We start from the raw sequence: 14,574 nt of genomic DNA, 5'->3' as shown, positions 1-14,574 counted from the left end.
AGTTACAGGAGACTGGGGAAAGCCGCGCGCACACCCAGGACACATATAATATCGAAGTTATGCACCGTGACAGTACGCTGGCTGCCTCACAATGAGGGAATCCTTGCTTGTCCGGGCTCAAGCTGCGCCCGGTGATTTAAGATCGTGAACTCGCGAAGCGGATATCGATCGTTCAGGAGAACGTAGCGTCGACTCTCTTTCGCTTCCTCTTCGTCACTCCGTTCTCTGTTCTCTAGACGAGGATGTTTCTCATTGTTTTTCCAGTAGTATTTAGGAAACAAATAAAAGGGAACGTGCATGTGTACGAGCGTATACGCGTCATACGTGGAAAGATATAACGGTATCGATACGAAGATTTCCCATGGTTGTAAGTGGAACGGTCGCGCGGCAGAATGGCTGACTAATGGAGGTTATTCAAGCCGTCGCTAGACTTCTCGTTTTCCGAGTTTAATATTCCAAATTATAGGAGGCGGCAGCAATTTTCGAATATTCAACGGAGAGGAAAGGAACCTGTCGGTGACCTAGATATCTGGCTCGATTCCTGCAAGCTGGATCGTTAGGCGTACGAAACAGCTTCCCTCGTTAAACTACAACCTATTAATCCAATTGATTAATTCTCTCGTTCCCGCTGTTGCTAATTAATTAATATGATTGATACGAGAAACGGCAAGTACAAAAGGTTTACAAGTATGTTGGCGAATGAAACGGTCGAAATATTGCTACAACTTCGTAATTCGGGCAGATACGATAGCGAACCACGTGGATGTAAATTATGAACGCGTAAACCAGTGCCGTTACTGAGACGCTGTCAAAGGGTGGAAAGTTACGCGATACGACGATAAATATTGTTAACGTTGTAATCAAGGCTGCTTAAAGAACGGTCGTCGGTTTGCGATGGTACTCGAGAGCGGAATTAAATCGTAGCGAGACAGAAGGTGGGGGCAAGGGAGGGGGATTCGTTCCGTGAGTCAGATTTCATTAGACACGAGTTGATACAACGAGACCGCGAGACTTGGTCGCAAAGAGGCAGTAAACACCGCTACAGTACCCCCTACCATCTATCTTCGTGTTCGCATCCATCTCTCTCTCTCTCTCTCTCTACGTGTCCTAGTACATGCATATGGTACATATGTACGAGGCCGCGGTTCACATCCCTAGAGCGTATACATCTGCAATGCAGAAACGAGACGACCATGTAAATTCAATATTTGCGCCGTGATGGAATGATCATTTCGCGGAGGGAACGATAGTCGGATACTTAAGAGAGAGAAGCTTTCGTATATAGCATATACGATGGAAGACGACAGTGTCGGTGATGGAGCGGTTTGCAGTTTCAACGAGTAGATCATTTCTACGTGAAAATAGCGCGATAACGGTCGAACGTGGCAAACTTTCTAGCGGCCCCGCGTATTTTGCTCTTGTATCACGGTATAATCGTGGATTTCGTCGAATATTCGATGAAAAACTCTACCGACGTTCCAGACATTCGTCGGGCTATCCCCTTGAATTTTTATAGCGCCACGATCGGTGTATACGCGAAATTCTCTTCCAGCCGAAACCCGAGTACGTATATATACGTGGCGTCGTAGTTGTCGATCGATCGGTTAATTCATATTTAAATGGTGGCATCGCCTGGCGCGAACAACGAAAGAGAGAAGGGGCGGAGAAAGAGACGGAAGAAAGAAAAAGAACGTGACACGTAGAACACGGTCCTTCGATCGAGTACTTGTTACCGCGAGCTTTCGTGTTAATCACTCGCAGGAGGCTGTCTCATTACGAGAATCAAAATATCCGTAAGAGACGCAATGCTCGTATCGGAGCGTATGATACGCTGCGGCGCGGCGTGTAAGTATGTAGATAGGTGGCAGGGGCGCATGGCCGCGCGTGTGCTCGCCGGCCCGTGTACGTGTGCGCCTCTGTGACGGAGGGTTTGTCAGCCGGCAACCCCTTCTAGGGTTGACCTTTCGCCGCGTGGATCGATATCGTGAAACGATATTTCCTCATTACAGTCGCGCGCTGCCACCTCGGTTCGCGGCGGGTGTATAAATTTCCTCGCCGAAAAAACGGTCAGACGCGTCTCGTCGTCGCTTGACCCCCGCTGCGAGCACGCAACCTATTCTAGGTTGTTCGCGTCGCGCGCGTCTGCCACGAATTTGGGAAAAAGCCCGGAAAAATGGGGATTGTCTATTACCGGTGCGCGTTGCGTCGCCCGCCAGAATGATTCATGCGAAACTACTGTATGCCAAATACGTATCTATACGTTCACATACATACGTATATATGTAGGTATATAACTGGTATGCATGTATGTATATACTTGCATATTATATTGAGCGAAGAAAAGGTAAAACGTAGAAATACGTAGAATGGAAGAAACGAAAAATCTGTCTCGGTTTCCGTTTTTGTATAGCCGGAGAAAGCTGTCTCGGGGTAATTACACCGTCTTTCTGTGATTTTAATAAACGCAAGGATGAGTAGAAACAGAGCAACGTCTCGTCGCGAGTAATTCTTTTAGCGGGATGAAAATTTAACGCGGCGCCCTGTAAAAAGAGGTAGAAGAGCAACGGTGGCGGGTCCGCGCGCGCTTCATCTTATCCACCGGCGGAAATATGAAATACTTCTGCGCGGAATAAAGTTATTGCGCGTCCAGCGTTATTTTGCTCGCTGCTTAAACGACTGTGTGCCGCTCGTTACGACGGCTACGCTACCCATTTCTACTACCTTACACTCCATTATCATAGAACAGCGCTTCGTTATTCCATTATGATCCACGCGGGCGTGCGCTTCCATTTACGTCGCAAATTATTTTAACTTCGAAAACGACCGCCGGAATGAATCGGTTATCCCGTAAAGCTTTCCGGTTACCATCGTGGATCGTCGTCGCCTATAGCGTTTCTCATTGTTCTCCCTTCCTAAGCGAGGCGTGTCGACGCTCTTAGCCAAGCCGATTAACCAACGTTCCAGCTTCGGACTCGATGTCCTTTCGAACTGACATTTCGATCGACTCGAAGCTATCATAGCCACTGCAATACCAACTAATTCCATTGATTCTCTATTAATTACGAGCTTCGCATCGTAATTAATTCGTACATAATGGTTTGCGCCGCGAATGCTAACATAGCAACGATTACTAGCAACGATTGTATACGTTACAAGACAGAAGTACATACGCGTAGCAATTCACCTCTCGTCGACGTAAGCTTCTTACGTCGGATCGCAATGATGAAAGGTTGAAACAAACTACGAGGGCGTACCCTTGGAACGAGAAAATTCTTTATTGCGGATGACTTAAGTGTCTGCGAAGAGAATAACGTTCGGGCTTACCGCTCGAGGGGTGGCTGCGGTTTCATCCGAGTAAATTCCAGACGTGACGCCATACTTAATGGACCGTTTTGCAAATAGTCGAAGGTGATTATATATACGCTATGATCAGTCCAAGGATATCCCTGGAAGGAGACGAAATCGATCGGTGTTACTTAATCAAGCGCAGGTGCCTGCAAAATTAACGCATCGTTCTCTTCATTCCATTTCATTTTCTCGGCATCGAACAAATCGACTTGTCTCCGGTAACACGTTCGCCTCGAGTGTCGCGAGCGTTCGATCGATCCGCGAGTTCAGCGGTTTTCCAAGATATTTAACGAGCTCGATAACGAACCGAGCAGCCCATGCGAACTAGGTGAAGGACGAAGGATCACGGAACGATAGGGCAGAGCAGAGAGTGATTTCGAACCGCGTCAGCATCGCCGCTGTTCAAACAAACGATTGATCGTACAATAACATCGTTAGGTCGCGCAAGTGAAGTAAACCAAATATCGATAATCCGTTTCGCGCGGACAAGTGGTTCGCGAGAGCACGCTTCATTGGCTAGCTTCGCGAGGATTCTCAATTTGTCGAGGTGCCACGGCGCCATCGTTCGCGTCGCAATGTCGTCTCGTCGAGTCACGACTGCTAATCCCCGCCGAGTAACGATATTCGATGCGGTGATTAAAAAGGATTTCTCGGTTAAAACTTGTTAAGGATTTGCCTTAGCGGCTAATTAATCGGAATGGTTGGTTTCTGCGACGGCCGTAACGCCGAGCTACTCTCTTTGAATCGATTACGAAGCGGATACACGTGCACGATAAAATTAAATGGATTATGAATGAACGTTTTTCTCTCGACTGAAAATAATTGAACGACGAAGAAGCTTTCACAGTATGGCTAATTTTGCCGACCCAGTAATAGATTAACACGTCGTCCGAAGAGCAAGGAAGGGACAAAAAATGTGGATGCAACGAAGCGAAAGAATTACCCTATGACAGGATGGTCGTAGAAGAAACGCGACATAAATAGACTTCCATTATCGAAGATGGCTAGGCACTTCTATTATATATACATACATATATATATATATATATATATATATATATATATATATATACATATATATATATATGGTATTTATTTATGCGAACAATAACGCGGTACGAGCACTCAACGACGTCGTAGAAACTTTGTTTTCGTTGCGTTTTACTTCGCTGTTGGTATGGCCGTCTTAGACGCGACTAGCGGTATCGTAAAAAGCACTTCGCACGCTTGAATGAAACTCGACAGAAAAGGGAGAGAAACTGTCCGAAAGGTGGCAAAAGGTAGGTAAATGGGAGAGGTTAAGAAGAGCAGGAGGAACATTTAGTTACGTTACACGATTGCCCTTCTAGCTCATCACGACGCGGATTTAACTTTCAAATAGCTTCAGTCATCGCGAGTTTAATTTCACGATTATTTTATTCTGGAAAAAGAGTTAAGTAGGTCGAGGGTGCTCTTAATCAGCGCACCTTTTAAAGAAGGTAATACCGCGCACAATTTTGCTTAGCAGCCACTGCTATTAATTTCTTGTTCCTTCCGGCAGCTAACGTCGCGTTCGTTCGTAACGAAGCGCGAGAAAGAGAAGGTAAAGAAGAGGATAGTGAAAAGAACACGATAGAAACGTGGAAAGGACGAAGAAGGAAGAGTATATCGTGGCGTTTCGGACATTTCAACCATGTCTCGAGTATCGTGCCGTAGCACTGATGACGTGTTCGCCTATCCAACACCACTTAATTCGATATGGATTTCGGCCTCCGTTATTTCGCCAACTTTCGTTAGCATTGCTAATTAGACTGCTTCCGCGAGCTGCTTCGCGAATCCTGGCAAGTTTTCGCCAAATTCCCCGTTCCATTCCGGATGTTAATAAGAATGGTCATTATTATGCTGTTTACAATCTACAAAGGTTGAATGGGATACATTCGCTTCGTCTCGTTTAAAATATCTAACTAACCGGGAATTTTCTCTGGGAAATTTCTTGAGAAGTCGACTTCTCCAACCGTTACCTGAATGCCGAAAATTGTCGTCGGAAAATTCGAAGAGCGTCGGGCAAGCAACGCGACAATTTCCGCGATTTCGATGGAGCACTGCTCCAATTTTCGCGTGCTTTCCATTGTCTTCTCTTTGTTTCCGTGACTAAAGAAGGATGCAAGGGAACTCGTGGAAGACAGGCCATGAATAATACTTGTTTTCGGAGTACGATCACGACGGAATCGCGTCACACACGATGTTGGAAAGAAGCCTTCCCAGGAACGAGAATAAAAATTCAAGCAGACACGCGGCGGTATCTGTCGACATAATCGGTACGGCCGAATTAAAAACCGTAATTCGTAGATATTTGGAAGATTATGAAGGGCCGCGTATGGTGTCCGTTTTCCCTCGCTACTTGACGTTTCTCCCCTTCTTTTTACGCCGACTGCCTCCTCTTCCGTTTTATCTCTCTTCGCGTTTTCCCCCCTCTCTCTCTTTCTCTTTATCCACTCGTTCCGCCAACCGGGATAATTAAAAATAAGCCTGGTCTTAGCGAAGCGTCGGTATTCGTGGAAAAAAGAAGGTAAATACGTGCCGCGTATACATTTGCTGATCATTGTCTCGATTTGGAAAGAGAAAAAAGCACAATAAGCTACATATACTGTTGCACGGTATCGCATCACTGCATATCGGCATCACGTTACTGGGTCACGAGACTGAAGTAGACGTCGTTGAATATTTAATTGATCCTCGTGGTCGTGTGCCTTCCGTGTCTCGCAGTGGCTTTGATGTTCGGCGATAACTTGGTTTTCTCAATGGTCGACTAACAAATGTGATACGGCTACACCCACATAGGAAGCATGCAAAAATCTCAACCGGTTACAATGAATATTTACAAATATTTAACGTATCACGTAACTTTTGGTGATGCTTGGCATCGTTATGAATAAATCATGGCGGAAACATTGAGAATCGAAAGGTTACCAGAAAATTACTACGAAACCTACGAACAGGAAGGAAGCGCGCCTTTAACGAATGAAAGAAAAAGGAGAACGTCGCGAAAGAGGAACGACCGCGATAAAATGTATTCCGCGCGTCTTTATGCAGCGACCCTCTGAACCGCAAAATCGTGCATATTCTTGTCAAACGTTTTATTCAAGGCGGAAAAAAGAAAATTATTCGATTGATTCCCAGAAATAATGATCTCATTGGTTTGGATGAATGCAATCTCCGTTTGAACGAACCGGCAAAAGATGAAGAAACGAAAGAAACGGAGCGTGAAATGTTTCCGGTTTGAGTTGAAAGCGTCGTACACGCTTTAATGAGATCTTATTACGCGACTACTCGAGTGTCAATTGCATTGAACATTATTAAATACCACTTGGTGTACGTTTTACGAATTGCGCGGACGCGATCTTCTTTCCTCATTCTTTCCAATTACATCGTATAAAATTGGACAAAAGATGTTGAACGAATTATGGCGACGACGTACATGCGCTTGAACGCGTTGCGGCGATCGTGTACTTCCAAGAATAGCGCGATCCTCCGTCGACCGCGTTTAACTGTGTCTGACAACGCGCCGTCCGTTTCTACTGTAAACTCGAGTCATCTTTCTTTCCACTTGCAGCTAATTCGGTCCGGCACAGTAAGCGTTACGTAGGCGTATACTATCATTCGCAAATATTCTGATATTAAATTTGAAAAAGATTAGAGATAAAGAGCGCATTTGTATTTGACAACAGTATTTAAAACAATCGGATTAAATAATTAATGGTAAATTAATACTTAGTAATTTATTATAAAGTAAAGAGACTAGAAATTCAAATTATGTATTTAAAGAAACAGGAATAAAGTATTATTCTATATTATTAAACACAGTTAATAGATCGTAATATATAAAATGTCAGACTTATCGCATCAATTATATGAATCTTTGAAGTTTTAATAATATATTCATTGTAAGGTGAAACTTTCCTTTTACATATGCGAGTTTAATTGTCCAACATTTACGAATATAATACATTTGTTTTGGAATTTATAAAGTATAGTTTGTTAAGGACTGGAAGTTTCGAATGTCATTGACCTTTTATTTAAAAGTATCGGCTGCCAGCTTGCCATTATTCCAAATAGAAATAACCACGCGTATTTCCGGTTAACCGAAGTCGATGACCGTTTTACACCGTGCTATCACGCTGACACGAAATAATTCACCAACTGACTATTGATTGTGCCTCAAGTGGTACTAAAACTAATTTTCACTCAGAGATTTCAAACAAAAAGAAGACTCTCCATCCTGTGGCATCATAGAGATCGTAAGTTCTTCCGGTATTCACAGATTCTATTAGAAAACGCGATAAACGACAGCCACGTTGGCGTGGATACTCGCGTAGCCCGCTGCGGCGCGGAAAGAATGCACCGAAACGTTTTTATTTGGCGCGACCGGTCGAAGATTAATGGGTTCCTGTTCCGCCGAGGTATTCGTCTATGATTTCGCGCGCTTGCCAGGGAAAATTGTTTAATGATTGATAATCTATCCTCGATACCAAATTAAGCTCCCAACGGAGCGTTGCTCGCTAACTTTTCCCGTGCGTATTGCCTGATATCGGTGTGCGAGAATGGAAGTAAAAAGCGAAAGGAAAACGGCAAGGCAAAAGTAAAAAGAATAAATGGGAAATAAAAGATAGAAAAAGGGAAGGGGGGAGGGGGGAGAAGGAGAAAGAAAAGCGAAAGAAAAAAAGGAGAGGCGAAATGAGATTTGCTGTGTCGTCCATAAATCACACGAGCGGGACTTAACTACTTTATAACCGTCCGTTGGAACAGGCAATGTTATCGATGAAAGTTTCAACTTTGCAGGGCTCTCCTATTAAAATAAACCCAACCGGGGCCGGGTTAGCCGGGTCTCCGTTACATAACCACGTGAAAAAGAGAAGTTCGCATGAAGGTCGTATATTTAAGATTGCCATTAAAACCCACGAGGGGGTTTCGATATATTTCACGGGAACCTACCGCGTGCCGGCTCACGCTATCTCTTCTCAACATCACCGGGGAGCTTGCCCGCTCGTTTATTGAAATCCTACGTGGTTGCTTGTATTCATGGCGAGGAAGTCACATGTTTCGTCCTAGCAACCGGTCATCGGATAGGGCACACGGTTCAATATTTATCCGCAAACAGAAGGAACGTACGGCAAATAACACGCGGTTCGAGAAACAAGTTAGACTTGTTTGCAAAGCTGAACAAGGGCCATAGTCGCAAGAAATTCGTAAGCTCTTTGTTTCTGTTAACCCTGGCAACTGAGAAGCAACTCGATGCACGGACCAACGAAGGATATACGAAAGTCACCTCCTCTTCACCATCTACATCGTATTTCTCTCTTTTCTTCCTATTCTCTTTCAGAAGTTTCGTCTAAGGAATTTGTAAATATTTTAGCACGCTCTGAATGTTACAGAAGAGACGAATAAAGAGCGGAAAGAAAAAGAAAGAGGTAGAGAGAGAGAGAGAGGGAAGGAGAGAGGAAGAAAGAGAGAGTCGTGTGCGAAATAGAAAACAATAAGAGATCTATTTAGTCCAGACGGGTGGCGGCAATGCCATGTTTCTTCAGTCATCGCACGTACTTCATGAGACTTTGGAGCGAAATAATTGTTTCCACTCGAGGCGTGTCGGTATTTTCTAATTTCGACCACCTCTATCGACTGGTCGAAATCAGTCCGCACGATGTTTCGTACAGTACACTTGCGAATAGACGAAGAGTCGTGGTCGGGAGAGATTCCAAGGTAGAAAATAGTTCCACCAGAAGAGGAAGGACTACGTACAAACTGAACAGTAGTCTTTGTGTATAGTGTACCATAGAAATCGATGGGACGTGAGCTCATTGCGGCTTTCCGGAATAAAACCGGTATATGGATTCTTTTCAGAAATCCACCGCGTTCTCCTTTTCAAGCTTTGTCTTCCACCGCGATCCTCAGACTCGCCCGTTTAAAGAACATGTTTCCTTCAGCGGGAGATATACGTCTCTAATGCATTTTTATTTTCGTTCCCGATATCCGCGTGTGTTTCAACGTTCCCTTGTTGCGAGAAACGCGATATACATAGCGATTCCGCTCTGACGATTCCCAACTCTAGCTACAGTTGACCGAGCATACTTTATCATATCAGTTTCGTACGTCTCCATAGTTATGTACATTCTACAACGTGCAATTTCAATACGTTTCGATATTCTAACTTCGCGTACCCGAATTTCGGTATAGTAGTGCTTCTTCGTTTGTACGGAATATTTGTACATGTTACATACAACCGCAAAGTCTTACTTCGCGAAATCAGTTGCAAGAACTGGCGAATACAGGCAACGATCACCTAACGAAGTAATATCTCGACCAGTTATCGTTCTGATTCATTTATTCAATTCCAGCAAGAAAAGGAGCTGAATTCCTCGGCGTTTTGTCCACGAGTAATACCATCGGCAGCCGGACATATGATCGTTCCTTGGGATCGTTGCTCCGCGGAATTACACCGTTAGAAAATTTCGATTGCCCTTCTTCTTCGAGGAAATTACAAGCGAGAATCGCTCAGGGCTTATCGAGACGAAAAATTTCGACGATCCATTAAACCCGTCGCGACGATCAAATAATTTATCTCCTACAAAAGTGGAACAGGGGGTCGGAAATTTCCTGGATCGACTCTGGCTGTATGGTTCCGAGAATTCGTGTAACCCGATTAATTCGCTGTATACGTGACTAACGCGACCGCGGAAATCTGGCACGGATTCGAAAATGTTGACCCCGGATACTGGCACCGTTCTTTTCGTTCTCATCGATGCTCGTCCCAAAAAAGTTATAACGCACGAGCTCCACGGACCGGATCTTTCCTCGACCACAATGTGTCTGCGTTCGCTACGGACGAGCCCCGGAGTTTTCTGCATCGCTGCGCGCACCGTGATTTTGTTCGACGATCGTTCACCGACTTCCTGTGTCGTTGGTGACCCGTGCTGGCGGCTCCTCCTATGCATTCCTTGCATCGATCCCTCAGGGATTCCCGTTTTCGTCTGGAACAAGTCCCTTTCCCGGCCAAATCGTACGTGGCGCCGAGCGTTCTGTTGTTCATCTCGAACGTTGCAACCGTAGAAGCTGTCAGAGTTCGGTTGCGAATAGATTTTCATTCGTTAAATATAAAATAAAACGAAAAGTGCTATGTTGGTAACAAAGGAGAACGTATAAAACTTTCTCGATCTATCAAACAATTCCTGTCGAATTGTTCTTGAAATGGAATATTCAATAATGAAACGGTACTAACTCTAAGGATAATTCTATGTGCTCTCGAAACGGTTCATACAGAATTTTATAGCCAATCAATTATACCAGCCTTGCGAATTTTACTCTTTGCTATTATATATAAAATGCTATTAATATACTAACACAAACATTCTCTATACAATGGCTTATGGAAGTATTTTTGGGTACTTATCGATATATTATATTGTACGTTTTATATACGCATTTAGAAATTTAGGCTTACAATAATAGATTATAATAATAGATTAAGAGAATCATTAAGATGTCATATTTACTCGACAATTGTTCGTATACTTTCGCCAGCAACTGCATACGAATCGCTTATTTGTCAAATTGGTTGCTTCCACCAAACAAAAGATAGAGAAAATCGATAAGATCATATAAAGGACTCATGAAACGATCAAGCGTTTTGCTACTAAAATTTGGATAATTCCAACAAGTCGACCACTTTGCCCTGTGAACGACTCATATGTATATCAAGCACCTATCTAACACGTGATTCCACATTAATGCACATAGATTGTTGCGACGCACGTACCACCATCTTCATAGGCAGTTCCTTCGAAGGCACGTCGAGAATCTTCCGAACTTGGAGATTATGCAGGCTGTGCACACGCACGTGCTTATGCATGTATGCAAATCGCGGCTAAGGCTTGCGGCTTAATTAGGAGAGAGCGCAACGCGCGCCAGCTATGAATCAGTTATCAATCGTGACTGATCTTCGAAGTAAATCAAGTTCGGTAAAATCAGAAGGGATACGAGTATAGAAATCTAGACGAGATCAGACGACTAATTATTTTCCGTGTATCTCCTGTAATATCAAAAAAAAGGGGGAGGGGGCATACGCTTGGTCCATCATATATTTAAGTTCGAGTTTCTCGGGATAGTATAATGCTGTGCCGCAGACAGATCGTCGTATAGGACCGGCGAAATGCATACAACGTAGCGACTAGCGTATAGTTCCAGAAACGTCGATTCGCCCTCGGTCCGTTTTTTTTCACATACACAAGGAAGGTGCATACGCGATCATAGGCGCGAATGGTGGCGTGACCCGAGCGTAGTGCGGGTCGTCTCCGAGAGAAGACAAAAAAGATCGAAGGGCAGACAGTACAATTTTGAGCAGTCGGAGAGTGCAAATCAAGAAGTGAGAGTGTTGCCAACGTTGTCGTGAGAGTGTGGTCTGCCCGCGCGAGAGAGAGAGAGAGAGAGAGAGTGTTGGATCCGTTGTGACGAGAGTTACAAAATAACTATCGCGTTGTCTAGACCATAATAAGTTATTGCGATTAATCAACATCTGTACAATCCATTCATCGTAAATAAATCGTCATTATAATATTATATTTACGATACTACGCTTCTTAAACATGAAGCACATTTTGAAAAATGCGTGACTGCAAATCTAATAAATCAGAATCTCTATAGAAAATATATTAACGAAAACGTTATACATCTCGCAATAAAACGAACCCCAGTCGATGTAGTATCGGCAATCCATTTGTAGTAGGAAGAATAGGGGGGAACCCACGAAAACATAAACTTTCTGACACGGTTGCGACATTCGAGAGGCGTAGCATTCGAGACTATCACGAAGATATCAATCCATAAATTCACCCCAGTGTATCTCTGAGCGCACGTTTATGCGCGAAGAATAGCGCAGAGGTCTCCAATTGGTAGTACAGTACATTGTCGCGTTAGCGAGAGGGGACGGTCTATTTTGTCGAACGAAATGGAAACAGCGTGTTCAGGTATACCCTTCACGCACGTTCGCAATATGGTGGTTTCACCCTCGTAGTTCAGGCGATATCCCGTATCGTGGTATATCGTTGTGTGCGTGTTATATGGAATAACGGTGAAACAAAAGGGCCTGCGGTAAGAAAGGAACGAACCCCTCTCTCTGGCAGCGGATCGAGGCGGCACGTTGCCGCTAATTAAATATATATCTCTATAAGCCGACTGCACGGTTTTATCCGGTGATATTTTTCCCAGCCTAACGATAATACCCTCTGCATTCCCATTTGTTACCGCTGAAGGGAACAATTAACTCGCTGTCCGGCGTCGATTAATTTATCACTCCTCGCTTTGGCATTTAAATGCGACCATTTTTCGTCCTTTCCACCGCGAGCAATTACCCCTTTTGACAGTTCACTAGCCTCCTCGAGCTGGGACGGGCTTTTAATCAGCGCGTTATCATACGTCGATTTTTGAAACGATGTCTACCGTTTGTAGAAAATATGTGCCACGGTTTAATGCCAAACGATAAAATATTTCGATTGAAAAGACGTTTCAATGGTCGAATGATTAAATGCTTCGTGATTAAAAATAACCATCGAACGGAGAAAATTCGGATGAATCAGACGCTGCTGATTTCTAAAGTGACGTTCTCGTGTCAACGAGCAGAGACAAGCGCCGCGTGGCATTCGGTCGAGAAACGACGAACAACACGAGCGAATTGTTGCGTAAATTCGTATGGAAAGAGGAGACGATGTCGGTGATTCCCGGGTTTCGGGTATTTTCTCTTTTCCCGCTGCAACCCCTTGCTTTCTCTCCCTTCTACCCACCAGGTTTTCGTGACACAGAAAAATATTGACGTACGCTGGACGCAATCTTGCACGAAGTCGAGCATTGCCGTAGCTGGAAGATAGCGAGGTTTCGAGTGTACCACGAGCGCAGCAGGCTTTATTGATCTTTCAAAGTCTGGAGAGTAACGGCTAATCCGGCCGAGGCCAATGTCCCCCGCCAATTAAAAGATAAAATCCGGGCAACACAGCTCGAGAACGAAAGGATACAGTCGGTCGATTAATTGGCAGCTGTCGATTTCGACCGTCGATTTCCAAGCGAACCGCGATTTATTTTAATTTTCCCCTCGGCAGCGATAGTGACTCTCCGGATCTAGAGAGAAACAACCACTCGATCCTCTCGTATTTTTTTTTCCACCCCTGCTATCTTTCGCTCTTTCTCCGTTCCTCTTTATCATTTCTCTTCCCTTTCTACCTTGACCACCGCGCCCTGCTTTCTCTCTTTGCCTCTCCGACCGCCCCTGTTCTTTTTCATCGTACTCTCATTCGTATTCAAATTTATTCGAACACATAATACACACGCGTGCGGTATGCTTGACAGGAATGCATTCGCGTGCAACGAGTAAAAAGAGCTGGCAGTTCGTGGAGCGTGACATTCGCTCTTCTTCCTCTTTCTCTTCGCTTATTTTTTTTCCTCATCGGTGCATTATTCGACGCATTGCGGCTGCCTATCTGTACGCCTTTTCTCGAGATGAAACGCACCGTCGTTTTCCATTTTCCTTGATTCTACGTTCGTTCCTTTTTCTTTTTCCCTCTCCCCCATTGTTACGTGCTTTTTTTTCGATCAATTAGCATACTTGGCAGTTGAAGCGTGGTTTACGAGTTACTAGACGAGCAATCGACGATCGGAATTCCCTTGATTTCGCCACGATGACGCGTTTAGCCACACATTTCGCCTATAACCGCACGAAATCTCCGTTTCGAGACGATTCGGTGGGATTCGAGAGGTTGACTGCAGCGCAACTAGTCATCACAGCTGCATGCTCGTGCAAACTACGATGATTACCACGGCGGAGTTGTATCTCTGTCAACAATGACCCACGACAGTCGATTCGAATGTAAGCAGCCCGGCTACGGAACTTGCTTGATTGCTTAAGCGAACTACACGGAACTATGGTTCGTTGAACTTGAATGTATCCAAGCGAAATATCCAGGCTGAAAGACAAAATCAAGAAATCCTTCAAATTTATCACTGGTGTTCTAATATCGGAGAACAGATTAGAGATCATAAATTTGGAACACGTTCTCTTCCAAGTTAGAGTTAATCTCATATTGACCTATATAAGTTTGTAGAATGTTAAATTTATAACGCGAAAGTAAGCCTATTCTTCAATTTATGAAATTAATCAATGTAACGTTCGAACGTCTTGCATGATATAACACTGTAGATAAAAAAAGT

At 44.2% G+C, this 14,574-nt stretch overlaps 1 protein-coding gene across 3 annotated transcripts in view; it reads right to left on the bottom strand.

Moving 5' to 3' along the window:
- Positions 1 to 14,574, bottom strand: part of LOC117236710 (irregular chiasm C-roughest protein-like) — a 155,996-nt gene that overhangs the window by 62,815 nt on the left and 78,607 nt on the right. Inside the window, exon 1 of one of the 3 annotated variants that reach the window (XM_033499901.1) lies at positions 3,325 to 3,392. The exons of the other annotated variants lie outside the window; for them this stretch is intronic. Within the exon in view, the coding sequence (XP_033355792.1) occupies positions 3,325 to 3,377 (53 nt within the window). The 5' untranslated portion in view covers positions 3,378 to 3,392. Of the gene's footprint in view, positions 1 to 3,324; positions 3,393 to 14,574 lie in introns of those variants that run through there. 3 annotated transcript variants of the gene reach the window in all.

The sequence above is a fragment of the Bombus vosnesenskii genome, unplaced genomic scaffold (assembly GCF_011952255.1).
Source record: "Bombus vosnesenskii isolate JDL3184/JDL3185 unplaced genomic scaffold, Bvos_JDL3184-5_v1.1 scf7180000013352, whole genome shotgun sequence".
In the NCBI taxonomy this organism is placed as follows: domain Eukaryota; kingdom Metazoa; phylum Arthropoda; class Insecta; order Hymenoptera; family Apidae; genus Bombus; species Bombus vosnesenskii.
Note: the sequence above shows the minus strand (reverse complement) of the source record. Positions and strands in the feature narration are given on the sequence as shown.